This window comes from Eupeodes corollae, chromosome X (genome assembly GCF_945859685.1).
Source record: "Eupeodes corollae chromosome X, idEupCoro1.1, whole genome shotgun sequence".
Taxonomy (NCBI): domain Eukaryota; kingdom Metazoa; phylum Arthropoda; class Insecta; order Diptera; family Syrphidae; genus Eupeodes; species Eupeodes corollae.
In genome coordinates this window covers 2695163-2722988 of record NC_079150.1, presented here as the reverse complement: position 1 = coordinate 2722988, position 27826 = coordinate 2695163, and the positions used below count along the sequence as shown (strand labels likewise).

Here is a 27826-nt window from a genome sequence, read left to right as displayed (position 1 = left end):
TGTATTTAAACTAAATACACTTATTTGAGTTAAGAACATCACTATTTTTTTGTTGAAAAAATACCTATTACTTTTCAATATACTGAATTTTAATATAGAGTATATATACAATATGAGCTATCAAATTAACTGTTAATCAAAACACTGGCGCAAAATAATTATGTAATAACGTAAATTTGGGTAAAAGTTATGTGGCGCAAAATTTTTAACAATTAAGAACAAAATGTTAAAGCCATTTTGATCAATTTACTTAGCTTAAAAGTAGATTTACCTTATTTTAAACGATTTCAATATTTTGATATATCTTGAAAATTTCGTTAAGTTAAAATCACTTTTATCAATTTTCTAAAACTAAGTGACAATTATTCTTATAAGGGTAGTGGATAGATTTCTCACATTTCCTTTGTTTATCGTCACCAAATGTCACTTTTTAGACATGTTGGGAATTCCAATCAGTAGGCCCATTTAAGCGTATTTGCTTTGTTTATTTTCACGAAATGTCACTTTTTAAACATGTTTGGATGCTTGTTTTTTATTAAAAGGCAGTTAATAATTTACTAGTTAGTAAAACGAAAATAAAGGTTAAACATTTTGGAGTCCCTTAATACATTGCTAAATTTTGGTAAATAGGTTGTTTAAAAGTTTGCAATTTTCCATTTCAATAAACAAAAAAGTGTGTTGATTTAATTGTTTCACATAAAACGAAATAGAAAATGTTCTTTTTTAAAAATATATATGACAAATAAAAGTTTTAATTTATTGAAAATTATAGGTAAAGTTGAACCGCATGCTTCGAGCTTTAACATGGGATATCTAGTTTCTCCGTATTCGTACACAAATGGTGGAGCCGGAGGACTGCCGGTATCAATGGTGAGTACATTTTCTTAGAATTTTTCTGTATTTATAAATAAATGTGAATATTCAAAATTCAGGATACTGGTTTATAAAAGTTAAAAGGTTAAATGCCTATATAATTAAAGTAACATTTACAACTGTCAGAAATTATAACATCAAATTTGTAAAGTCATTAAATTGATTGTAATGAATTTTACAAAATGCATTTCGTCATAATTATATATGTGTGAGACGACACTGAGCGTACTTTCATTAATGTTAATACAACAATGATTTACAAAATGTTTAAAAAATTCGTGGAGAAAATTTCAATTAAAATTACTAAGGATATTGGAAATCATACATTATGTGCGAGTTCATAAATTGATGAAAAGCCAATGGGCTATGAGTTGAATGATTATTAGGTCCTACGATATGAAATTATTTTTTTATAAGTGTTATACTTACAAAATTTTTGAATTTAATAAGAAAAATAATTCAATTCCCTCAGAACCTCCGGGAATAACATGCAGTCTTTGTTATTGTAAACAAATCGGATTGTTGTTATGGTTGTTGTTGTGTTTATTGTTATCCCCTATAATAATCTTTTCAAACTTTATCTTTTAAGCAGTTGATCCTTATTCCCTTAATGCTGCTTTATTTTATATCTGGTATCCATACCTACTTAAGGCCAAAAAATGAAAGGAAAAATAGAAAAAAAAATCATAATACGTCGTACATACTGAATGAATAAAAAAAATGTGATATAAAAAAAACACAAATTTTTTCTCCGGCTGTATATGTGTAGGTATGTGTGAATGTATTTTTTTTTCTTTTTAGGGTAGCTCGGATCATAGTGTGTACTTTTTATTTGGGTTTTCTAAGGCAACAAAGTAAAGCATAAAAGGAAAACCTTGAAGGATTTTCTTTGTTTATTTGACACGTATTCTGTGTGGAGTTCATCCACTTTAAGGATGAAAACAACAAATAAATAAATAATGAAACAAATGCAAGAATTAAGAATTTGTTATAATATTTTAATATATTTTCTCATCATATTCAAAAGCAAAAAGAAATAGTAGATTATTGGTTAGCCACAAGTCTTTTGAATGTTAGTTAGAGTGGGACTGCGACGACGTTTTGTTTGCAAAAAAAAATAATATTCGTATTTTGTTCAGAAAAATAAACACATTTTTAAAATTTCAAACTAATTTTTCAAAGTCTTATGCTGTCAAGTATAGTTTTTATTTTCAAAATTCAGTGATCTTATTAATTTTCAACAGAAAACAAACTAGAAACCATAAGCTTATAAGACTCACAATCGTCATCTGGTAAATTTTGTTGAATTGGTCAAATAAAAAAGGCTGAAATCTATTTGATAAAGCTTATAAATTTCCCATAGGAAGTTATTGAATCCGGTCCGATTTGTCGAATTAAAAATGTTGACATTTCTCAACGTTACATGGTCCCTAAAATCTAAATAAAAGATTTTTAGAGATTTGTCTGTGAGTCCTTACGTTCGGAAAGCTGTTTTCGTTGTCCATATCTTAAGAACGAATAAGGATATCGACTTCAAATAAATTTTGTTATACAGATAAAAACGAACAAAAATGCAGAAAGGGCTCTCAAAACAATTGAGTGGGTGTTTTTTTTTTATACCGTAGCAATTAAATTTTGGTTAAACCAAAATATCTCACGAACGAAATGTTTTTATTATATAATGTGACGTGATACAAAACTGATATAATTTTGAAAAAAATCATGATTTTATATCCAAATTCTTTGCAATTTTTGAGAAAAATCGAATTGACATTTTTTTTTAAATACAGATCTAAAAGGATGGTACAAATTGATTTTCGACTCAAATCTTTTTAATTTTAGAAAATATTTGCTTGTAACAAACCTTTTCTTATAGAACATAATGTTTTCAACATTTAGTTAACTTTTTATAGAAATCCTAGTGTCAGTTTTTCCTGAAAAATAAAATCTTCAAAAAATAGTACGGGAAATTGATAAAAATTGATGTTCGATTTTCCATATCTCGTGAATAAATAAAGATATTGGCTTTAAAATGATTTCATGCTGGATTAAAAGCCTTAAAAAAATACTGCTTAAATTGTTAAAAATTGGTTTTCAACTTAAAATCTCGTTTACAAAAATATACATATTTTGAAATCAAACTATGTATTTCATCATATTACGAAAGTATTGTTGGTAATTTTAAATTCTATTTTCATTCCAACTTGTCTTTAAGATTGACAGCTGGTCTTTGCAATCTGAACATTTATTAAATCATTTTTTGTTCTATCAAGTTATTTTACGAAGCCTGTGCTTAATAGTGTGTTTTGAAAACAAAAAAACTCTCCAAGCAGTATAAATTACGTATCGTATACATTCTGAATGGAACTCTTTCATGACTCCTAATTTGTCATGTATCCAGCAAATGTTCCTTGTAAACTGAACTTTTCAAAACATTATCGCGAAACACAATCCTCAATTTTAACTGAGTAAAATATTAAAGTAATAATTTATTGAATCGTTACTTTACTGGGCAGATTATTTTCAAGAGGACTCCAATTTAAAATAATCCCTAGAAAATATGCACCAACACCTAAAACTCAAATTTTTCAGGCACATGCCTTGTCAAGGTCTATTACGAAAATTATACATAAATCTATACAAACACTTCTGTGTTGACAGATGAATGGAAAATAATTCGTAAGGTGCAGGTTCTTTTTTACGATAGCCAAATAACCATATCCATTCGTCTAAACATGATTTGGTTACAGTTTAAGATACAATATAAAATAATTTTTCGGTCTTGTCCTCTCTAACCCTTAGGGTAACTGATAGTGCACCAATGTCATGGTACACCCTCTCTCGTTTAATATCCATGACATGGGTAGGTATAGTAGTTTTGAGTATTCTTTTTTTTATACATAGTAAGTTGGTGGTGCAATTAAATAAATTCACCAGGGAATCACATTATTCACGCAAGGGATTTTAAATGCAGCAAGTTCACCACTTGAAATTATTATACTACAACAATTATGTTCCGGTTGTGTTCTTCAATTGCCGGTATTCTCCTCATTCCCGCCCATGTGCGAGCGAATAAGTGAAGCCCTGTAATTTATTTGTTTCAAAAAAAAAAAAAAAAAAAACGTTGAAAAAGTCTGGGTCGAGCGAGAATCGTCGGAATCCAACCCCTTGGTAGGTATTTATGTTTGTGATGAAAATTTAAACGGGTGATAATTGAGGGGGTTTATACTGCTGCGTTGCGTTTCTATTATAATTACATGTGTTATTAAGTTGTTGCTGTTGTTGAAAGAAATTTTCCTAATAGTATACGAGTATGTAGGTACATCACCACTTTGTCCATAATAAGAAACACACTACTCGTATATCGCACAAAAAGTGAAGTCGCTTCACGTCCATCGCATCGGTTAGAATCCAAATTAATTGAGGAATTTGTTTCAAATTTTGAACGTTATTGTAGTTTGGGAATTGTAGCAAAAATATAACCAGAATCTTTAAAGATTCAAATTCATGAATTTGTATGCTTAGATGTTACGATGCTGCAGATAAATCTCATAAGCTTGTTTAAGGTCCTTCAATAGAAGGTTTATTGGCTTTTTAAGACTAAGAATGGAAAAATGGAGAAATGTTGAGAACACAAGAATAATCATATTTATACAATGTAAGCATAAAAGCAAATTATCCAAAACAGGAAGTTTTATGCGATAACTTCAACATTAAACAATAATTTTTGAGGTATACATTAAACTTTTTCATAATTTTTTATTTTTTGGCCCTTTTTTTAAATCTACTCGGACCATATTTTATATTTTTGGCTGAAAAAAACGGATGTATTGTAAATAGGGTTATTTGTACAGCAGTTTTCACCGTTTTGGGGAAAGTTGGGGAAAGCATTTGATAGAGTTTGGTATCAAGCTCTCTTATCGAAAATGCTTGCTCCCGGTTTTCAAGAATCTTTTCTTCATCGGATTAGTAATTGCCTTTCGGATTGTTCAAAATAAATAGTTTTGGATAGGGTCATGTCTGAAAACCACATAATAATAAATGGTTTGCCTCATTTGTGTTGTGGACAGGAGATCATTAATAAAATGAGAAAGAGTGTTTCGCTGAGGATAGAACCTTAAGCTTTAATATTCGTTTTCAGACCCACATCCTACTTCATGGGATGTAAAACTGCAACGACAAAATATAATAAGCTCTTTAAATTTCGACCTAAACAGTGACTTTGTATAACAAGGGTAGTAATATTCCCTTAAGAGCTTAAAATTTTACTTTCTTAATTTCAGGACCATAGTTGTTGAAAATATTTGTAAATATTTAAAATAAAAAATAGTTAAAATATCAATGATTATAGATACCTTCTTCTTTGCAAGAATTGATCTTTACAATTTTTTATTTCGTTCTTAGTGATTGAATAAAGCTTGTAGTGAAAAGAGATTACATATAATTCATGCTTAAATAATTGTAAGTATTTGCAAATCAATATCAATGTCAAATTCGTCAAATTAAAAGTATACACTCGGGCTGATTCAATGTAAAATTGGTTGGATTAATATTTTGACAATCAATTTAAAATAGTGTGCGATATGCTTGGCTCTTATCTCTTTACAATCATATACAGTGGTGGCCAATATAATAAGAGTGAATCAATTTTGTTGTTCAATTTTTAAATTCTATCGTAATAACCTTTCAATTTTTGGATTTGCTGTCGAAATTTTCCAGAGTCACTGAAAAATTTCCATAATTATGTATCAAAGCAAAAAATAATAGTTTTTGGTTTTGAAACTAAAAAAAAATGTGATGCGAAAACATTGTTCTGATAAAGAACGCCGTTTGATTTTGTAAATTAGAGATGAAGGTAACACTTACGATTTTATTGCGCAAATGTACTTCATCTTTCCTAGTGTGTTTTGGCTCGGGTATTAAAGGACCGATATAAAACACAAAAACCAACTGAGACCTAGAGGACGCCAAAAGAAAACTTCATACCTACCTCCGATAGAAAAATAGTTAGAAAAGCTATTAATGATCCATTTGGAACAACATCTACCTTGATATTGGAAAACGTTATGCTTTCATTTGCAGAAGATAATCTGCCATTAGGATGATAATGACCCCAAACACACTGTTAAAGTCGTGAAAAGGTGGTTTGAACAAAAGATTGTGTAAGTTTTAGAATGCTCTTCACAATCGTCAATCCTTATCTCCATAACAAATCTTTGAATTTGAAAAATTGAATATCTTGCAAGAAGACCACAAATATTTAGGCACTATTGTAATCAACACATATAGAAACATGTCAAAAACTATATGATTTTATGCCAAGAAGATATGAAGTGGTTCTTAAGAACAAAAACCATCCCACCGAGTACTGACGTCTTGAGATTACCCCTTTACTCATTTCCCTTAAATATTACATACAAATTATGAATTTTACTTGATTTTTTGACTTATTACTAGGGAAAATTTGAAACGTTCTTAAAAAAAGTTTTATCAATATTTTGGGTTATAAACTTTGTTTTTTTTAAATTAAATTTCACGTTAACAATTGGAAATAGATTTAACTTACAATAAAGACTTTTGTGATAAAATGTAGTAAGAGAATTTCACTCTTTTAGTTTTGGCCACCACTGTAAGTAAGTAGTAATAAGTAAGTAATTAATTTTATTAGAACAATTGTTTGGTTACAAAGTTAAAGTATTATGGTTATGAATTTGAGATAGCTTTGGCTTAGCCGTCAGCTTGAATGGCAATATATTATAATGGTAATGAAAAGTTATATAAACATAATACAAACTAAAATTTAACTTCAAATATACTCAGTCATTAACATTTAGAAAATTAAAGAAATTACACAATTCTTTCCAGTTTCTTCCGTTTAAAATTTCTAATGTTTCCATTATTGTAAAACGTCCCTTTCCTTGATATGCAAGTCTTAGGTAATTGAAGATTGGACAAATGCTTATAGAATGAAAGTTTTCTTCTTTGGCCTTCATGTTGCACATCGTACAAAATTGGTCGGATGGACCATTGTATGGACTGCCGTTAATGTAGATGAGCTCATATCTCGATTTAAGCAGCATCGATATTTCTTCGTAGCTAAGGTTATCCTGAAAGAAGGTATTACTGCAGAGGTGATAATTTAATTGTGAATATATAATTCTGCTTTCAAGAGTGTTGTCTTCATTTATTTGCATTAAGGATTAAAGTTGTTCTTTTAAGGAGTCTAGGTTACTGAAGTTCCAGTCTAAATTAATGTTTTGCCATTTCATCATCCACCAGTCGATGTTTCTTTGGTTTCTTTATCAGTAGTGCAGCAATTTTTTCGTTAGACGAGTATCAGAATGTGAAGCAATTTTTAAAATGAAGTCTGCTTGAAACTTAAGGGTATTAGTAAAAATCTTAGGCAACGCTGTTTCAAGATATAATGCGTAATTTGGATTGTTTCTTGGTAGATGAAACATTTTTTTTCAGAAAATTTCGATGAAATTTTTCAACCACTTCAAATTCATCTATTCCCCAAATTTGAGCAGCATAACAAAGTGTTGATTTTACTACGGTTTCGAAAATGTTTTGGTTGTAAAATATTTTTCGCCACATCATGTTGACCAAGCTCTGGGAAGCAGCAGCTTTTCCTTGAAGGTGGTTTTTGAAGTCTAGAACCGTATTAATTTTTGCTGCCAGGTATATTTTCAGTGTTTATTGAGAGACCCCAGGTTTCACAATAATTTGAAAGACGGTTAATCATCAATTGCAGGTTTGCAGGTGTTTCCGAAAGTAAAACTAGGTCATCCGCATATAAGAGTGTATTTCGGTTAACAAGGTCAAATGCTGCTTTTAAATCGACGAAAAATGAGTAAACTTTCTTTTTTCTAGCTTGAAATGCTTTTATTAATGAAGTGAGACAAAGTATTTGGTGGTTGATTCATTTTTCTGAAACCGACTTGAAGCTCCGTAAGAATTTCATGAATGTCAACCCAATTTTCAAGCCAGCTCACAAGTATACCGCAAAAGATTTTAGCCATCGTGTTCATGAATGAGATTCCACGGTAGTTTTCAGGTATATTAGAATCACCCTTTTTATCTATTGGAAATATCACAGACTTTTTGAATGGGTTTGGTATTGTAGCTGTTGATATCGTATTAGAAAGGTGCTTTAAATTGTTGTTCAAGGTTGGGCAGGCGTTTTCCATTTTTTGCTTTAATAATAACATTTTGGATTTCATTAACTGTTATTTCCGAATCTAGAATTTCGTCCAAGATTTGTTGAAAAGTAACTCTTTGAAGTGCAAAGGAAGATCATCTGCAGATACAGTTGCGTCTATCACGAAGTTGGATCCGTTTATTTCCTTGGTTGTTTTCCAAAACTCTTGAGTTCAACTTTTTTGAGGAAGCATAGTATTTTATACACAGCATTTGATTCTAAATACAACATCTTCAGTTCTTCTGTGTAGCACCACTGTATATACGACAACTTTCACAAATGCTAAACTTTTATTTAAATGTAGTGTTTTCAAAAACCAAAAGTTCTTGTTTCCAGTTTTTGCAAGTGTCCAATTGAACAAAATAAAAGCTGTTTCTCTTTGAAAAATGTCTTTATTTTAAACAAATTTTTTACTACCTATATTGGTTTAATGGAATGTACTATGCTTTGTATTTTTCTAATCATGCACTACGACGGGGTACTTAAATCTTCAAATTAACTAATAAAAAATGTAATAATTAATTAATTGAATATTTCTGTTTTTTGTGTAAGGGCTCAATAGAAACATGAACTAAAACGTTTGTTTAAATACATACATATAAACAAAAATAAAAATAAAAATAAAATAAGACGAAAATCAAACCAAACTTAAGAACTCTAAGTTCTTAAACAATGGAACCTTTGATGTCTTGTAGAAGTAGAAGAAGAAGAAGAACAAAAGCAAAACTAAACCAAGAAATGAAATAAGATGTGTAAAAAATAAATATTTCTATCTGTTTGTCCGGCATTATTTCATATTCTACAATATAGGGTTTTTAAGTCAAAACACTGTGTGTGTTAAATTACGGCATGATATGCCACTGTTTCCGCTTGTCTTTCTCATCCAAGACTATTTATCATTACATTGAGTTCTCTGTTCACGTTTTATGACAAACGAACAACGCCAAGACAACTTAACCCAATATACTCTATGAACACATAATATATTCATATTTAATAAAGGGAGAGTATTATAATTTTAGATATTATGTATAAAGAATCTTATGATGCACTTCATTTAATTTGACAAAAGTGTTGCAATAATTGTAATTTAGTTTTCTTTAAAGAAAAATTCCAACTTTTCGTTAAACGACATAAAATTTAGGAGTGAAACAAATCATTGTATAGTCAAAGGAATCAATTTGGTTTTGATATTTTTGAGTTAAAATTAAATGGTTTCAATACTAAAATTAAAGATTTGTATTACAAAGATTTTAAGCGGCTAGCCAAAAAAGAGGTTACAAACTTGCCTTATCTTATCACTTATTCGATTAAACATACTAATTGATTAAGTAATTTAAAATATGGGACACACAGCAAAAATTACAAAAAGTGAAGAGAGAGATATTTAAGTAAATCAAATCAAATTTTACCTTCTAGATACATAGCTTCTTACCTCTCCATTAAAAATAATGAAAAATGAATAAGTTGAAAGTTTTTGTTGCAATTTTCATCATTAACAGAAGCTTTTCTCACTTCTCATAAAGTAAATCAAAATATTCTTTCCAATTGCGAGAATGCAACCTTAAAATTGGGCTTCAATGTATGTACATAATAATTGTGGGGCGTACTTATTGTTTTTGAATTAGCTCCATTTTAAAAATAAAACTGTGATGATGATGAATCCATAACAAAAAGTAGCAATACAGTTGTGGCGTTTTGAAAATAATTTTGAAAACTTCGCCCATCACTCTGCGTCGCGCCATCATTATATACTTATAAGGCTTTCATCATCTCTATATTTTAACCCATTTGTAATTAGAAAACCGATAATTTCTCTCTTTCTTCTTCTTCTCTATCAACGAAAATGAAAAAAAGGCACCCGTTTCCTGTCATAAATTATTTCGCTGTGTCTTCCACATCAAAAACAAAGAGTTTTTTTTTCTTAAACAAAACAATAAAACTCATGACCGACAAGTTTATGTATGTTCAACTGTTTCTCTTAATCATTTTTCATCTTTTTATTTTTTTTTTGTTTTTTGCTCTAGCGAAGTTTTCTTAGTAATATACACATAGGTGTCTGCAAAGCAGGGCCACCCCTGCTGCTTGGAATGGTTTGCAGGATATATGTAATTTTTTGGAACATATACTTTTAAAAGTTTTAGGAAAACGTTGTTACTGGTTGGCAAAAAAAAAAAGATTTTTTTTCTGTCCCACAAACGAAACAACACATTTTTAATTGATGTTCTCAATTCGAATCTTGCCTTAACATTTTTCTATCACATTAGATTTTTAAAATATGATTTTTATACATGTCCCTTTAAAAATGCTAAAAACAACCAAAAACGGTGATTTTGAGGCTAAGTCAGATGATTTCGAAAAATACAAATCTTTCTCTTTTAGGTACAATTAAAAGCACTTGAAATTCTCATTAGTTATGAATTTTTATTTGACTCTCTATGAAGTTTTGCCAAAAACCTTGAAGTTGATACTTTCTTAATTTAAAAAAATATGTTTTTGGACTTAATTTTTAGTCATTTCGCGTCCAAATTCTAATTTTAACTATTTTCTCGAGTTTCAAAATACATGTTTTCAATATTAATTTTATATTTTTTAATATATGTACATATTAGAAAAACTTGATATTAATAGAATTCCTTAGACAACAGATTCGTTACAAGAACAAATCTTACTTTCAAACCTTTTTCTTGTCTTTTTCTGTTGAAAACCATTTTAGCATAACTGGTTTAGCATTTCTTTCAGATTCTTGTAACCTTGATTCTTTAAATCTTACAACTTATTACAAAATCTGTTCATACATTTAAACTCAAAAAGTCTTGTATGCTTGTTTTCTTTTTAGAATTTCAGAAAGTGATTTTTATTGAAATTCTGAAATTTTAACAGATTTGTTGGGTTTAATTTAGTTTGATTATCATATTTGTTAAACGTTTTTGAAACTCCATTTAAATCAAAGACTTTTGTAGTAATTTTACAATTGGCCAGCAATTATCAAACAAAACCTTTTCGATACGATTTAAAAATGTTTGAGATGATTGTTTCCGATTGATGGCCTGGCCTTGTTATACTCCATATTTTACATCATTCTCAATACGGCCCTTGACTGTCATGTATTTAGAGTTTATGATCTATTTTGAGGGTGTTGTACATTTGTTTATTCCAGAAATTTCGTTGTTATTTTAGTCATGTTAGTTTTTTTCTTTTTCTTCTTTGTATCTTACGGATTGTGGAGTACAAATTTGAATGGAATGATTTTAGTGGATTTGTGAATTTTTGTATCAAATTTTTGTGGACGAAAATTATTTCAATTGATGCTTAAAACCAAAACTCAAGTACATATATGAAAAGCGGCGCTTTTTACTTGTTCATTATATACGTTACGTTATAGCTATGTTAATCATATAAATTTAATTATTCTAAAATGTATGCATAAACTCAGCCAAGTAACATTTAAAGTGTGTCATGTCAACTTGACCTTAGTTAATTAAGATCGATCCATACTTGAGTCTTACTTAATATGATGGCTCTTTCTATCTCTTTTTCTTCTTTGGGTATGGCTCATTGTAAAGATCAACGATGAATAATTTCAATTAAGCTTATTTGTTAAATATCCTTATTGTTATTATTATTTTTTTTCTTGTGGGCGGTTTGGAGAATATGACAGAATAATCAAAAGACAGACATGACATGAGAGGTAGTACTACATAAAAGCGTAAGCGTAAATTAAACACAATATCGTATGGTATTTGGGCAAGTCAAAAATGAAAACAAACTGTTGCACGTCAACAATTATAAGCGTTTGAATCTCACTTTAATTTTTTCTTTTTTTTATGGGAATTTTAATTCAGTCCTTCGTGCGTCTCGTGCAGTTCGCCTCGATCGCCGACACAGTTAATATAACGTGAAACAATATTATGTAGTGAACATTTTAATTATTTATTATTGTTCAGGCGTGCTTAAAGGGGCTGCAGATTCCCATTTGCACGGTCGGTCGATGCGACGTTCAAAATTACCAACATTTGACTACTTAAAGCATAAAACATTGACGATCACACGAATGGCATGAGCTAGCCTGTGTCATCTTAAAACGTTTTAACTTGTCTTTTTTTTGTAATTATAAAGATTTTTTTTCGAAAGTTCGACACCGAATTCCAAAAAAAATCAATGTTCAAATGTTGGGAATACTATTTCCTGGCATGATAAAACAATTTCCAAATAGAAGATATGTTTTTTTTGATAAAATGGTCCACTGTAGTAGATGGCTCAAACAAAGGCATTGTATATTTTATCACGATTATGAAAAATTACCTATTTCTCTTTGGGGCTTTGTTTCGTTCTTGAAAATAAACCAACTATACAACAAAAAGAGTAAAAAAGGGTTGCCCCATGTGCCCAGTAATTTAGTTTTCTCACCTTGTTATGGGAATGGACAGAAGAGCTAACCATGGTGCTAACTGATCATTGACTTCTTGTAGTCTGCTGCTCCTTTTCAGCTACTTTTGCTGTTGTTATATGAGCTTGCTGGGCTGGTGCTGCGCTGCGCTTCCAAATAAAGCGTGGTAGTGATGAAGCGCGAATCTTCTGCGAAATTGTATTTTTTTTTAAGGTTTTTTTGTGGTTTTCTTCAAGCATGGGCTTTATTTATTTTGTAAGGACTTGTTTTGTAGCATTTATTTTTTCGCCGTCTTCGTCTTCGTCATCATCATCATCGTCCGTCGTTCTAGTTGTTTACGCTTAGTGTTTGTCTTCTGGGAGATGTTCTTGATTCTTGAGTTTGGGTCACGAGTATAGTTGGTAGGATGTCTGGCGGCTGCTTAGTATATGTACATTAAATTTATTATATAGAATATCTTGTTTTTGCGCAAGTCCACTTAAACAATAAAAAACAAAAAAAAAGAATTAAGTATTTACTTACTGCATGAAGCTCAATTCATATGATAGGGTAACTATGCTGTCATTTTTTTTTTGCAACAAATTTATACATGTTTTTAAAGGTCTTAAAGAAAATACTAGTTTGTATTTATTATTTTTGTTTGGTTTTCGGACTCAAAATCATACTTATTTTATTTTCATAATTCTTCGGAAGGTAGAATATACCTCCAGATCATTAGTTTTACCTGAAAAATATAAAATATTTACATGAACGCAGATTTTCACCCGTAAAATTATTTATTTTAAGCTAAAATTCTATGTGAAATGTTACTTTATTAAAGATTAAAATTCTTCTATAATATTTGTGTAGGGTGTTCGAAATCTCATTTCAAAGTCAAAATGAAATATCGTTAGATGAATTCATAAGCTTTTAAAAATTCGTTTAAAAAAATGACTTCAATGAAATGTCTTTCGAGTACAAAACTAACATAAAGTTGATTAATATTTGAAAGATTCAATACGTCATATGCCTTTATACTTAAGCCAATGACTGCACTCCTTGAAGACCATGAATAATTCAATATCTTTTTGATTTGATGCATTGGTGGTAAATTTTCACCATAATCATCTTATGATTCAATCGTCATCCATCCTTTATCAAATAATTTCTATCCTTTCTTTTTTCTTGGAATTTATGTCAAATATGTCAAGTAAGAACGATAAATGCATATTTCCATCTTTCCAAAGCGAGGGATTTGAAATCATATTTTACAGTAGGATATATCTAGTATAGGTTTTAAAACAATGAGGATTAGAATTTTTCAAAATATTCCATAAAGGACTTTTCTTTTAGAAATTTACGTAATAACATCGGCAAACGAAAATTAAATTAAAAAAAAAAATATATATATAATTATGGTTGATGAACATATTTGGATAGCAAAGTAAATCAGTTGGTCCACTGTGTTGAAGTAGTTATTGCTGTCGTCTGCGTCGCCAAACTCAATTTTTACCTGGATAGTTATTCTGTATTCCCTTCTTTTCGTTATTCTGTTGAAGAGCCTTGCTTGATGTTAAATTCCTCTTTAATTTAAAACAAATTTTGATTTTTTTTTCTCCATGTCCGGGGATGTATATTGTATTTGTAAAAGGCATCTTTTTTCCTATTATTAGTGTTTATATCTTTTACCTACTTCTTACCTATAACTATTGTTCCTTTTTTTTGTAATTTGGTTTTCCTCACATGTCTTATATTGACGAAAGATTATGATTATAACCGTAAATGTGCGATAATTTTCGGCATACACGGCACGCAATACTTTTAGTATAGGTATATAAATACTTTGATCAATGAAATTTCTTTAGAATTTTATCACTTACACTTGTAGTGAGGACACAGAATCTTTTGAGCTTCTAGTCCAGTCAGAACGGACATTTTATTTAGGAAAAATGCATGTATCCATAAAATAAATGTCGAAAATGCCTTCAAATTGTGAGCATAAAAAAGCTATTCAGGTTTTTCTTTTAATGAAAATTTCGATTTCGGTACCGATTTTCATTGAATGCGAAGAAATATGTCATAGCTCTATGTTTGCATCGACTTCTAGTATCCTACATTTTTCCTTAACATTTTAAGATTCTTAAATCTAAAAGAAGTTCTCTAAAGGAGCTCTTAAATATTTGAAGATTTCTTTTTAGGAATAACACTGTCGATTTCTGATGATTAGCTCTTGGTTAAAGTTCAGTTACGTTCTCCTTGTACATATCTAATATACGTAAAATATTTTACCTGAGTTATTTAATCCTACCGTACCTATATCTTAAAATAACTATGTTTGAATCTCTCTCCCAGCAATTTACCACTAAAGACTGTACCTCAACACTCAAAAATATCATCAATTTATTTGTCAGGAATTGTGATATATTGTAGGTACCTACATAAATACTTATTCATTTATGGATTTAGAAAAATAAGGTTTTTCAAAAATATGTATATCTCGGTCAGTATTGAGAGATAGTGTACATTGCACTTGCTTAATGTAACCACGGTAAACGGCCATAAGATTAACAAGAAAAAAACCCAAAAGATTCCCTTTTAGAAACATATACTCATTTGATATTTTCAATGATCTTACCTGGATACCAAAACATTAAACTCGCAGGTATAAAAAAGGATACATTTTCTTGGAATCTTGTGTAGGTACGTATGAGTTACCTTTTGAAACCTACTTATTCAATTCCATACACAACATGTCCAACAATTATTGATCTTTTTATATTTCCAAATTAAATTTATGTTTACTTTACTATATTGTGCACTGCAAACTTTCATCATCTTACCGAAACAAAATAGCACTCTAATATTCAAAGGAATAGAAATATTAGGTGATAATCCACGCAAATAATATTTGATAAAAAAGAATCTATTAAGTAACAAATTCTTACAGAAAATGCTCCAAGTTCCGACTATGTTTTTCAAGAAACATACAAAATAACACACTTAAAAACACAGTCAAAATCTACCTACTTGCTTGTATCTTCGTGCATTTGCTTGTGCACCTCCTTATCCCTTTATTTAATAGTATGGTTTTGCTTATAGTTTATATATACGTAGATAATATAATCATAAAAAGATTGTACTGAAATTAAGAAGCCTACATATTGAATCAAAAACATTTCAAACCAATTGAGTGGGTTGTTGCAATTTTTAAAATAAATTTTATATTATATACATATTTTGATGTGATAAAAAAACTGGAAAAAAATACTTGGCACCTCGAACAAAGTATGATTTTATCTCTATTATAATTGTATTCAACAAAGAATAACGTTTTTGACATTCAGTAAAATTTTGAGAAAAATTTAATTGACTTTTTTTGTAAAAATAAAAACCTAAAAAAAAAAACATTACTAAAAGCTGTTAAAAAATTATTTTCGACTCAAATATCTTTTCAAAAAATAAGGATATTGGCCTTAAACTAATTTCATCTTATAAAAAATATTGTTATCGGCTTTCAGTAATTTTTTTAAAAATCCGACTGACAGTTTTTTTATACAAATAAAAATCTGCAAAAAATAGTACGGCACAAAATTTCAATATTTCGTAAAAAAATGAAGGTATTGAACTCAAAATGATTTCATTCTGTGCTAAATATTCTTAGAAGAATTCGTAGTATTTGTTTATATAAGAAATAAAAACTTTTAAAAAATGCTTCTAAAATTGGTAAAAATTGTTAGAAATTGGTACAGAAAACGAGAACCTACAAAAACAGATATAGACTCATAAATGGTTTTCGATTCAAGTATTAGGAGAACAATGAATGATAAAATTTTAACAATTCACTAAGAGAGCCCAACATTTTAAACCTTTCTTTTAGTTTTGCTAACTAGTAATGGGGAATTGCCTTTTTTTTTTAAAATACAAGCATCCAAACATGTCTTAAAAGTGACAGTTCGTGTGAAAATAAACAAAACAAATATACGCTTAAACAGACCTATTAATTGAAATTTCCAACTGTTGACTGGAATATTCCATTGGTCTTATAAGAATAAGTATAGGGATGTCCTATGGATTTGGAAATTGCTAAATTGTGTGATTGTAACTTTCGGATATTGTTAGATAGTAAGTTGTTAAAATCGTTAAAAATTAGGTTAATCATTTTTTAAGCTTAGTAAATTCTAAAAATGGCATTTAAATTTTACTAAATCATTTAAAATTCTACCCCATTGTCAGTTAGATGATTGTAGTACGACAATCTTAGGGGATATGGGATATTAAAAAATGTTTGCTTGTTAAGATTTATTGTTTTTGAACGATAATGGATTCAAGTAACTTAAGCAAATGTCAAACGAAATGCGTTTCAAATTTGACATTTGCTTAAGCTCGAGCGAAAGTTACCGAAATTTAACGAAACTGAGCAGAACTTCTATTATGGTTAGTGACATATAAAGGCCCAAACATAAAAGGCATCAGCAAACATAAGCTTATGTCAAAAACCCAACGAAAATTCACTTAAGTTTGTGAAATTACTGCGGATAGCCATAATTTTGCTCACGTATCTACATGTCATATTTTTACTTATGCGGCAAGCGACTGGGATCGCTCTTGCCCAAGTTTGCTTAAGTTAACGAAACTGAGAAAAAATTAACGAAACGGAGCGAAACTCCATTATGTTCACTCGTATTGAGATTCCTTGAATTCGCACTTTTACTTATGCGTGCATATGCTAGCTTATGCTATTATATTTGGGCCTTAAGGCTGCGTATTGGTTCGTTCCCTTAAGCTGGCTTAAGCTCGGTTACGTCTATTATAGTTGAGGCTTAAGGGTCCATTTTGGCTATCATTGATTTTCATCATTGAAACTAATCATTGGAATTTTATTGTTGGCAGGTCGTTTATAGCTGTCATTGAAAAAAATTCCTGATTAAAATCCACCTTAAATTCAATTTTAACTGACAGAAATTTGACATTGAAATTGTGTGAAATTGGAAAAGTAAAACAATTTAAAAATATCAACAGCTCAGGAAAATGAATGCCCGCCCGAAAAAAAGAAAAATACATTTTTAACGAAAAACAAATGCGCAATTCTGTGTGATATCCAATCTATCAGTTTATAATTTTAATTTAATATTCAAAGAATTCTTCAAAAATGGATTGATTTCAATAATAGCTACAACTGGCAGCTTATGGTGATGAACTGATGGTGAAATTGATCTAACAGTGCTACCATATGCAAACGAGTCTCAAAATTTAAATTTACTCATTATTGAAGATATAGCATTTGAAAAATTTCAAAATTTCAACCAAAAATGGATACATCGATTTTGTTTTGCCAAACGGAACTCGTGTACGCATACCTACATATTTTTAATTCATCGGCCATTCAATTATTCAATCACTGCTTGCACCACCAAACGATTAGAAATAAAAACTTAAGGACTATATTTGAGCCTTTTTTTTTTTTAATATTTTTTATCCCATGGCTTCTTTTCCTGTTTTTATTTATGTACACATATATATTGAAAGCGGTACCACTGGCACTATGCTGTGCTGTGCTGTGCTGGTGCCAATTGCTACACAGAGAGGGTAGGTACATACATATATACACGAAACACATTTACTTTTTATATGAAGCTATGTCAGTTTCTTCTCCTTATCCTTTCACATCCACGTAGCTCCTCTCTGTCCCCATCTTCAAATCTTCAACGAACTCAAAACTCCAACAAAGTAAAATAAAAAACACATCTTATAACTACATGCGTATAACAGGCAAATAAGAGAACATGATGAAATGTGTGCTTCGTTAAATTTATTTATTTATTTAAGGTACGATCGGTGGCGGCGGGGGTGGTGTTAGCGATAGCGATGGCGTATGGCGTATGGTGCGGTGTGTATGCAGCACACGGCGTATTCGTATCATATATGAATTGGGAAGGGTAGGGATAGATATGTATACCTGTGCTCTTATAATGTTGCTCCTGGTGGTGGTTCTTCGGTTCCTGTTCTTGTATACCTACATACATACGTAGTACGTATAAGTACGTAAATTGTCGAATACGATGATGATGATGATGACGATGACGACGACGTGCGTTGTTGTTGTTGTTAGCGCTCAATAGAATGCTGGCTGTATGATAGTATCGTCTGTAAAATCCGATTGTAATTCAGGTGGAAATTCGGTAGAATTGTGTGCCATCATCCCAATTTATTTATGGATACCAGTTTTATTTATTTACATATATTTTTTCTTCTTCTTCTTCTTCCTTGTTTATCATTTTTGTTCATGTTTTTTTGTTTTTGTTTTTTTCTTTTCTTGATCTGGTCTCTGATGGACCTTCTTATTATAGTTACCTAAAGTTGTTCCATTTTGATGTTCCTTCTTGTTTTTTTTTTTTAAATTTTTAAATCTTTTAAACACAAGTTGACTAAGAATTTAAACTTCACGATTTTAGAGGTTAAACACCGAAATAAAAGTAAAATTCCTTAGAACAAAAAAAACTTCTGTCGAAGTCGAGTCAAACTTTTCTTAAGTGTTGTACCTACCTAATGAAATATAGGAATAGAAAACTATCTTTATATTCATTCAAAGACTTTGTGCCGAAGACTTGTGTCACAGAATTCAAATTCTGTAATCCTAGTTTAAAACTGAACTAGATTCGTTTATTGTCTAACCTTTTGGATACAAAAGTGAATGGAACCATCTGAAAATGAACCACATTTCCAAGCTTATTGTGTTATGACGAAATCGGAATGGTATCTATCACGGGCTTGTTTAATATTCATTGCTGAAGATTTTGAAATAATCACCACTCTGCATATGCCATACATACACACAACTATTGACAGAGAAATAGAACACTTTTTGTTTATTTAAAAAAATATACGTAGTTTTTTTTCAATTTATAAATAAAATAACTTAATATTCTTATATACAGTGGACAAATTTAAACTTAAAAGGGCATATTCATAGTCATTTAATAAACCCGAGTCTATTTGAACTGGAGTCTAAATTTAACATCTAGGTTAGACACAGCTTCTATTCGTAATAGAATTTGGCACCTCGGTTTAGTTAGAACCAGGTCTAAATAATATTGTACTACAATTCTAGTACAATTTCACATACACCTTTACAAAATGGCTTGTAGAGGAGAACAATATAAAATGCGTTCGATAAAGATCCAAAATCTTTAAAATCCTTTAAATGATTTTGTTTGCTGTTAGTTGATAGATTTTTTTTAAGTCGCGCTAGTGCTGTTAAGACTTCGAAGCACACAGATATTGGCAAACTTTCGTTGAATTTCTATCTTTAATACTTAGAAGGCCAATTATAACTTGACAGTTTTTTCTTCGAATCGATACCTTTCATATATAAATCGTCGTCACCTATTGCAAACTGATTGGCTAGTAGCATTCCAACATCCAGCAACATATCGAAATATTGATATTATGACAAAGTCTTTTCACATTTTAATTGTTTTAAATAAAATGTCTTACAAGGTAATTTTCTCAATCAGTTTGTTTATTCTTGACGTTTTATAGATTTAAAAACAGCTGAAGCATAGGTTCAGTCGTGTTTATTTTTAGACTCCAGGCTATCGTATTTTATTGATCGACCTAAACTTTTCAAATTTGGAACCACCCTTCTTGAGTGTCAATCGAAAATTCCTGTGAATTTTTGCTGCCGGATCTTAACCTTAACACTATTCCATAGATGTAGATGGGTTTGAGATCCGGACTTTGCACCGGCCAAGTCAAAACGTTGATGGATTCATTGATAAGCCACTCCTTAACGATATTTGCTACATATTTTGGGTCATTATCAGGCATAGTTCCATATTGTTTCTCAATATGTTGGAATATGAAAATTAATTCATCGCACCATTTATTCCTCCCAACAGAGCCACAAAAAGCAAGAGAACGCCCCATAAACCATCATACTGCCTCCTCAATGTTTGCCCGTCTTCAAAGTATACTTTGGATTGTAGGCTTGACCTCTAGAGCGATGTACAAACGTTTTTCCGTCAGTTTCGATGTCGTTTGTCTTTGTTTTATCGCTCCATAAAACTTTTCCGAAAGTGTACATCTTTCCTTAGGTGGGTTTTTGCGAACTCCAATCGAGCCTTGATGTTCTTCTTAGATAGCAGCGGTTTTTTCTTGCTAATTCACATAAATATTTGAGCATCATATTGAGCTGCTTTTATCGTTGAATTCGGTCATGAAACGGGTTGATTTAAATGGGTCGATAATACTCTTTCTTACACGCGTAGAGGTTTTTTGAACAACACTTACTTTGATATAAATTTTTGTTTCAATGTTTGTTCCAATAGATGTGCTACTTCTTTGTCCATGGCTGTATACATATATACCGCCGCCGCCGATAGTTTTATCACCTACTAATTCAAGATGACAACAAACAATGTGTTGTTTTCGCAATCTATAGGCATATTTTATATATGTACGTATACGAATATGTATGACACCAGTATAAGCTGATAAATGATGCGGAGCATATTTAAATTATAATCATTCAATTCAAATAGCTATAAAACTTAACGATATCGATTGAATTGACCTCTTGGCCTAATGATGTTCTACGGGTTTGTGCACTCGTCTTATCTTGTAAGGAATGACAATTTATATCATATGATCTGCTTGCATACCTAATTATGGGACTAAAATATACTAGCTTACAATAAAGACACGTTTTCTATCAATGAGAATATTTATTTCTTTAGTGTTGCCATATTATAGATTACTGGGGCTGGATGCGGTTCGAGTAATCGAGTATTTGCTGAATCGGGCAATTTAGAATATGTCAGTTGCACGTTGTTTTCTTCAAAAAAATGGTTTGAAACCGAAGTAAAATGCTCCACGAACATAAAATTCGAAAAGTGGTCACTGAGATGTTGGCGAGTGGTAGGGCCTTCTAGGCTCAACTGTACGTAATCCTTTGGTGGTTACCATTAGATTGTTATCACGGGCAAGAACTATGTCAGTATCTCTGCTGAAGCGTCGTAAAGCGTGGTAAAGTGATCAATTTGGTTGGAAGAAATCAGTCCGTCGACACCCACCTTCTTTTGTGGTAGGTTTTTTGTTTAAATATGGTGCCATTAATCACAAGACGATTATACTTGTAGACGTTCAAAAACCATTAAAATGTTCGACGAAATTACGTTTTTTTTTTCCGAACCACAAACAAAACATTGCTTATTTTTAGGATTAAGAGCTCCTAAATTCGAATGTCGCCTTAAATTTGTCTATCACATCAGGTTTTTAAAATAGGTCCCTTTGAAAATTCTAAAAAGAACCAAAAACGGGATTTTTAAGCCTAAGTTATAACTCAAAATATCTCTTAACAATACATTTTATGAATATTTTGAAAAGGGCAAACATTTTCTTTTAGATAAAATTAAAACATTTTAGTGACTTTTTTAGTTTCTTGAAATTACCATTAGTTATGAGTATTTATTTGCAATTATATGATATATAGTTTTGGAAAAACATACATACGTGTTGGACTTAATTTTTGAATTCAAGTTCTAATTTTTACATTTTTCTATAATTTAAAAAGAAAATAGCCGTGTTCCACATTATTATTATATTTTTTTTAATATATTTCAAAAACTTGTTAAAATAAAATAGTTAAGACATCAGATAAATTAAATAACAAAACTTATTTTCGAACAATTTTTCCTTTTCTGTTGGAAACCATTTTAGCATAAATGGCTTCTGGTTTTATTTTAGATTTTTGTAAGAAGGTGAAAAAAACTAACAACTTTTGAAGTTTTTTCGAATATTATATGAAATAAAATAAATATTTCAACTGAATATTGAAGAAAAAGAGAAGAAATTTTGAAGTTGGATTTGAAGCTAAGGCCACCCAAGCACATTAGTACCCGTGGCATAATGGTTAGTGCGTTCAACTGTGCCATCTAAACTTTTTTCACGGGTATTGCTTCTTTCGAGGCTCAAATTTACTTTTTTTTTAAGAAAGTGAAATTGAATCAAAGTCGTTTTATTAGTTCAGAAGCCCCCCAATGACTTACTTAAAATTGTTAACACTATTTTTCATTTTCAATTTGTTTCAACATTGATCAATTGATTGCAATCATTTTAGACTTTCTGCATTCTTGCATTCACTTGAAGTTTGTTGGGTGAATTCAATGAATGCAATCTTTAAGTTGAATCCAATAAATGATTTATAACTTCATTCCCAAAAGATTGCATTTTTTTAGTTCTAACCCAGAACAACAAATTGAGTTTTAAATGATAAAATCCATAATCAATGGCAACGCTGACCACTAATCTTTAGGGGAAACAAATAATTTTTGCAGACAAATCCTACTTTAAGCTCCAAAGATCCAGCACATTTGTAAAAGTCAAACAAAACAAAATAGTCAAACTCAAATGCCCTATAAGACACATATGTGCGGATTGTTTATACAAATACATACAAATATAAATAGACATAAAGAAAAGTCATGTAGTGAAGCTATAAAAATATGGGAAGTCGATAGAAATCGTACTGTAAATAAATACATACGAACAAAAGTTTACCAAAGGGTAACACAAAAAAAGGAAAAGTAAACACACAGAAAAGTTGAAAATTCAAAAGAAAACATACCTAAGAAACTTTGCAACAGGACTCGATCTCATCGTTGTCTCCCTGTATAAATAAAAGGAGCAAAAATTGATCGGAATCTATTTGTTACAAAAAAAAACTTGAAGAATTTATAGTTTCTCTTTACCTTCAATGAAAATTACACGGAGCATTGTTATAGGACAGCACAGTTTATGTCTTTTTTTTGTTGTTGTTTCGTTGGCCTTCACAGCTATCAAAATAGTTTATCCTGTCTTGCTCGGTCTATCTCCTTTTAGGAATAGAATTAGGGTACAATAAAAACATCCTTTTTTTAGAAAAAATAAAAATAAAGTTGATTTAACAAGAAAGATATACCTAGGAGAACTAAAGGTAGGTATATTGCTGTCCAGTTACGTGTTCTTTTTTTGTTTGTTCTTGAAGGATACCAATAATATTTGTTTTTTAACAAAATGATTAAAGAATAAAAAGCGTCAATGTTTGCCGAGTGATACACAAGAGAGAGAGAATATACAACAACTTAAATTCACAAAGATCCCCAGTATTTTCTTTTAATTCTTTGATAATATTAAATTAGATAACATTGGTGGATGACTGATGCGGCAGGCAAAAGGACATTTTTTGTGCGGTAGCCAAGCCACTCAAATGAGATCCACACTAACCAATCATTCAATAAATTAAACATTAACAAACCATGCTACAATTACGTCTGCTATGATTCTATGAATGACACCACATCACACACTTATACAGTACACACCGGTCATTTGGAAACAATAAACCACATTTGTAATGAACCAATTGGATTTCCTTTGGTTTAGATGGAATGTGTAAGCATCCTCTAGTATCCCGAAGTTGATTTGATTATCTATACACTGAGCAAAAACCACATGCCTGATTTCTTGTTGTTTTTTAATTCGTTTCGATTTTCATGGAAATACAGAGAAAGGCTTTTCGTGAATTTAATTGTACGGTGCTAAAAATCTCTACAAGTCAGTTGTATCATAATCAAGGATTTTAACAACACTGATTGATAAGATTAAAAAAAAATAGGCTGGGATGTGACCCACAACTTTAACAAAATATTCATAACAATATTTTGTGTGAGATAAATAATTTGAAGTCAATATCTGTTTTTGTTCTTTTAATACTTGAGTCGGAAACAATGTCTTATCATTTATTTTTGTTTGATTAGGTTCTCGTGTTTTGCTAAAAAAGTTGTCAGTTTTCTAAAAGATTCTAAATAGAAATAGTTTGAATTTACAATTTATTTTTGTTACCGATTTTTAATCGAAACCCAATTTTAGTATAATTTCTTGAAATTTTTTATTTCTTATGTATTGATAATATTTTCCTATCTTACGTTTACAACAAAACTAAGCCCAGACTGAAATCATTTTGAAGTCAATATCTTCATTTTTTCACGAGATATCGAGAATCTTATATTTTTTTTAGATTTTAATTTGTATGAAAAAGCTGATGGTTGTATTTTTATATAATTTTTTTCTGAATTTCGAAAACTATATTTTGTATAAGATGAAATTAGTTTGAAGCCAAAATCTATTTTTAGCAATGTTTTTTTTCAAGATTTTTATTTTTTGTAAAATGTGTTAATTTGGTTTTTCTCAAAAATTTTACCCGATGTTAAAGACGTTATTTTTAGTTAGGTAAAATTATTTTTAATTTGACAAATCGGTCCATTTGCAATGACTTCATGTGGGAAGTTAAAAATACAGAAAAAACAGTTTAGTTAGGTTGGCTTTCCTCAACTTACAGTGAAAGAAAGTTCCTAACTTCTGTTAAAGAAAAACCTCTCTTAGTATCAACATTTTTGTTCTAGTTGATTTCTTAAGCTTAAGTAATTTCTCTTGGGAACTGCCCAAAAACCCAAAAATTAAAAAAAAAAAAAAAAAAAGTTTGAATATTCAGTCAGATCAAGTTGAAATAGGAACATATAATATAATATATTTTTTCCTTATACCACGAAACTTGAAGATTAAAAAACCGCAATGAAACTTGAATAGATACTTTTTCACATATCTCTGTTGTTTTTTTTTTAAATGTATGTATGTTTAACTAGATAAAAGGTATTTAAAGCGCTGTTACTAAATTTCATCCATCATCATCATCATCAAAGGTATCAAAACATCATCAAAAATAAACAGGGAAATCATATCTATCTCTATACTTCCACGTCTTTATTATAAGGTTACCCTCCACTGTGTAGACTCATAGCGTAGTAGATGAACATTGAACAGAACATGTACAATTAAAGCTAGAGAAAAAAAAGACAACTATTATCGTTGAGCTTCCTTCAAAAAGGACCCTCTTAGAGTATTAATGTCATTAGTTAGAGTACCTGTTACGTTCGCTGCTATAAGTTAACAACACAACCACAAGTCATTTCATGACCTTCGTCTTCATCATCATCGTCGTTAACATCGTCATAGTCATCCATGTCGCTTCATTGGATTCTCATTTTGAATTGAGTTCTTGAAAGAAAAAAAAATAACAAAATAATATAATATTATAAGGGATGTAATGTAATTCACGAGGGTCCGTGAGGGTATACCCTATCAAAGCGTTTCTCTCCTCTTAGTTGATGGGCTCATCACAAATCTTTTTCTGCCTCCATTATTGGGACTATTGATGATACCGCTGATGGTGTTGCTAATCATTATAATAACGATGGTTGAATATGTTTTGTTGTTGTTATTTTGTGTTTGTGTGTGTGGTTGTGTGTTGTTATTATTTCACCCTCTGATTTCAGGACTTATGGAGTGAATAAAAGTGGTCGACTGGTCGTCATTTATTATTTCATGGCCTATAAATGAATGTCTATCGTTATATCATGAACTTGTTGTGTTGCATTGATTAAAAGGTATAAATACCACATGAATTTGTCAGAAATTAATCGAGTGCTTTTATATCAAACGTATCATATTCCTTCTGTATTGTAGTAGAGTAATGACTGAGATCTAAAAATTGAGAGTTAGTACTTCGTAAGGATGTGAATATGGTAAATGAAGGATTCTAAATTAAACAAGCTAATTATAGTGAGCTGGTCAACTTATGCATCAATTGATTTAAATTATAAAATTGGTTAAACAATTGAAAAAACAATGTATTCAATTCTCAAATGTTTAAAAACAAATACCTTTTTGGTTAGTTTTCGTCAAAAATGTGTCCGTACATTTATGCGTATGCCGTCCTGTAGGTATCGTTAGTATATAGTAGTTCAGTTTTTAATCCATCAGTATCCTAAAGCACTTTTAAGTTGCACACAATCCATTGTCAAAACATCCTTACAGAAATATATAATTTGGATAAAATTAGACTACATCTGATTATTTACATATTTATATAAATATGTATATATTATATATATTTATATATGAACGTAACGTAGAAGGAATTAAAAAAAAAAAACAAAGATATTCTTCTATATCATCTTCATCATCACGATAAAAAAAAAAGAATCACGAAAAGCATTTTCTAAAAGCATCTTCAATCGTTCCAATTGTAAGAACCACCTCCCTTAGTTTTATTATGTATATATATATAATGCATTTTATCATTTTTTATTATTGTTGTTTAAAATGAGTCCTTAGGCGTTGTAAGTCACAGTCTACTGCTTTTCATCACAATGACAATGGAGTTATTTTTTGTCTTAATTTTTGTTTTGTCTTATGAGACTTTTTAGTTTGTTTGTTTTTTGTATAGTTTTTTTTTTGTTTTAATGGTTTCAGTTGATAATGTGGCTTAAAACAAAGTTAGCAAACAAGAAGCACACATTTAGGATCTTTTCGCTTTCAATTTCTTACACCCACCAAAAAAAAAGGTATAGTAAAACCACAATTATTCAGTATAAAATGTCCTGATAGTGATAAGGTTTGATATGCGCAATAATTATAACACCTCAAACTAAAATTTATGGACTTTTGTGGAGAGAAAGGAACAACTTTGAGTTTTTAGAGCTGCCTTAAATATTTTGACATAACCATAATCTATACTTGTGAAAAGATTATTGTCCGGGAACGGGGGTGTATTTATGATGTTTATTTGATGAAAGATAAGAAAAGAAAAAAACATAATTGGTTAAAAGTTAATCATCATCACCATTACCTTTTTTTTTTATTGTTTAAAAATTTCGAGCAAATTGAGAACCAATTATCAGCTGTTGTAATTGTTTTTCTATTTTCATTTTATTATATTTGTTCCTATTTTTCAGATTGAATACCTATTTTTAACCTTATAAATTTGTCCCAACAAACCGTTTCAAATTTGAAAATTAAAAATATTTTTGAGTTAAGTTTCAGCAAACAAACCGTATACATATGTTTAATTTTAGACAGTGTAACGTAGCAAAGTTTCTATTTCTTGATGGTCTACGGCAAGAAGCTTAAATGTTATTTCTTTCAAAAACGCGCCAATATTTCTAATTTTACAAACTTCTATAGGTAGCGTATTAAAAAGTTTGCAGGAAGCAATGGAATAAGAGTTTCTGTAGCATGTCCTACGAAAATATGGGATATTTATTTACTATAAAGGTGGAATTACTTCTAAGACTTCTTATGTCGGAAATCGGAATGGTACTATTTTGCTTCGAAAAATCACTCCACTTTTCTGTCAAATTCTGGGTCTTAGATATGATCTTGAAATTTCTTTGTATCCCCTAAATTTATAGCTTATAACTTAATAGAGCTTCAGAGAAGTTAGTTCTATGCGGTTATACTTATGAAAGCACTGTATTCTTGTTATTCAAAATTATTATCAAATTGGG

The 27826-nt window shown here is 30.1% G+C and overlaps 1 protein-coding gene across 12 annotated transcripts in view; it reads left to right on the top strand.

The window, feature by feature from the left end:
* Window positions 1-27826, top strand: part of LOC129953302 (protein pangolin, isoforms A/H/I/S) — a 129635-nt gene that overhangs the window by 21287 nt on the left and 80522 nt on the right. For all 12 annotated transcript variants that reach the window (XM_056066373.1, XM_056066371.1, XM_056066367.1 and 9 more), the window contains one exon: window positions 773-870. In XM_056066373.1, coding sequence (XP_055922348.1) covers window positions 773-870 — 98 coding nt within the window. The remainder of the gene's footprint in view (window positions 1-772; window positions 871-27826) is intronic.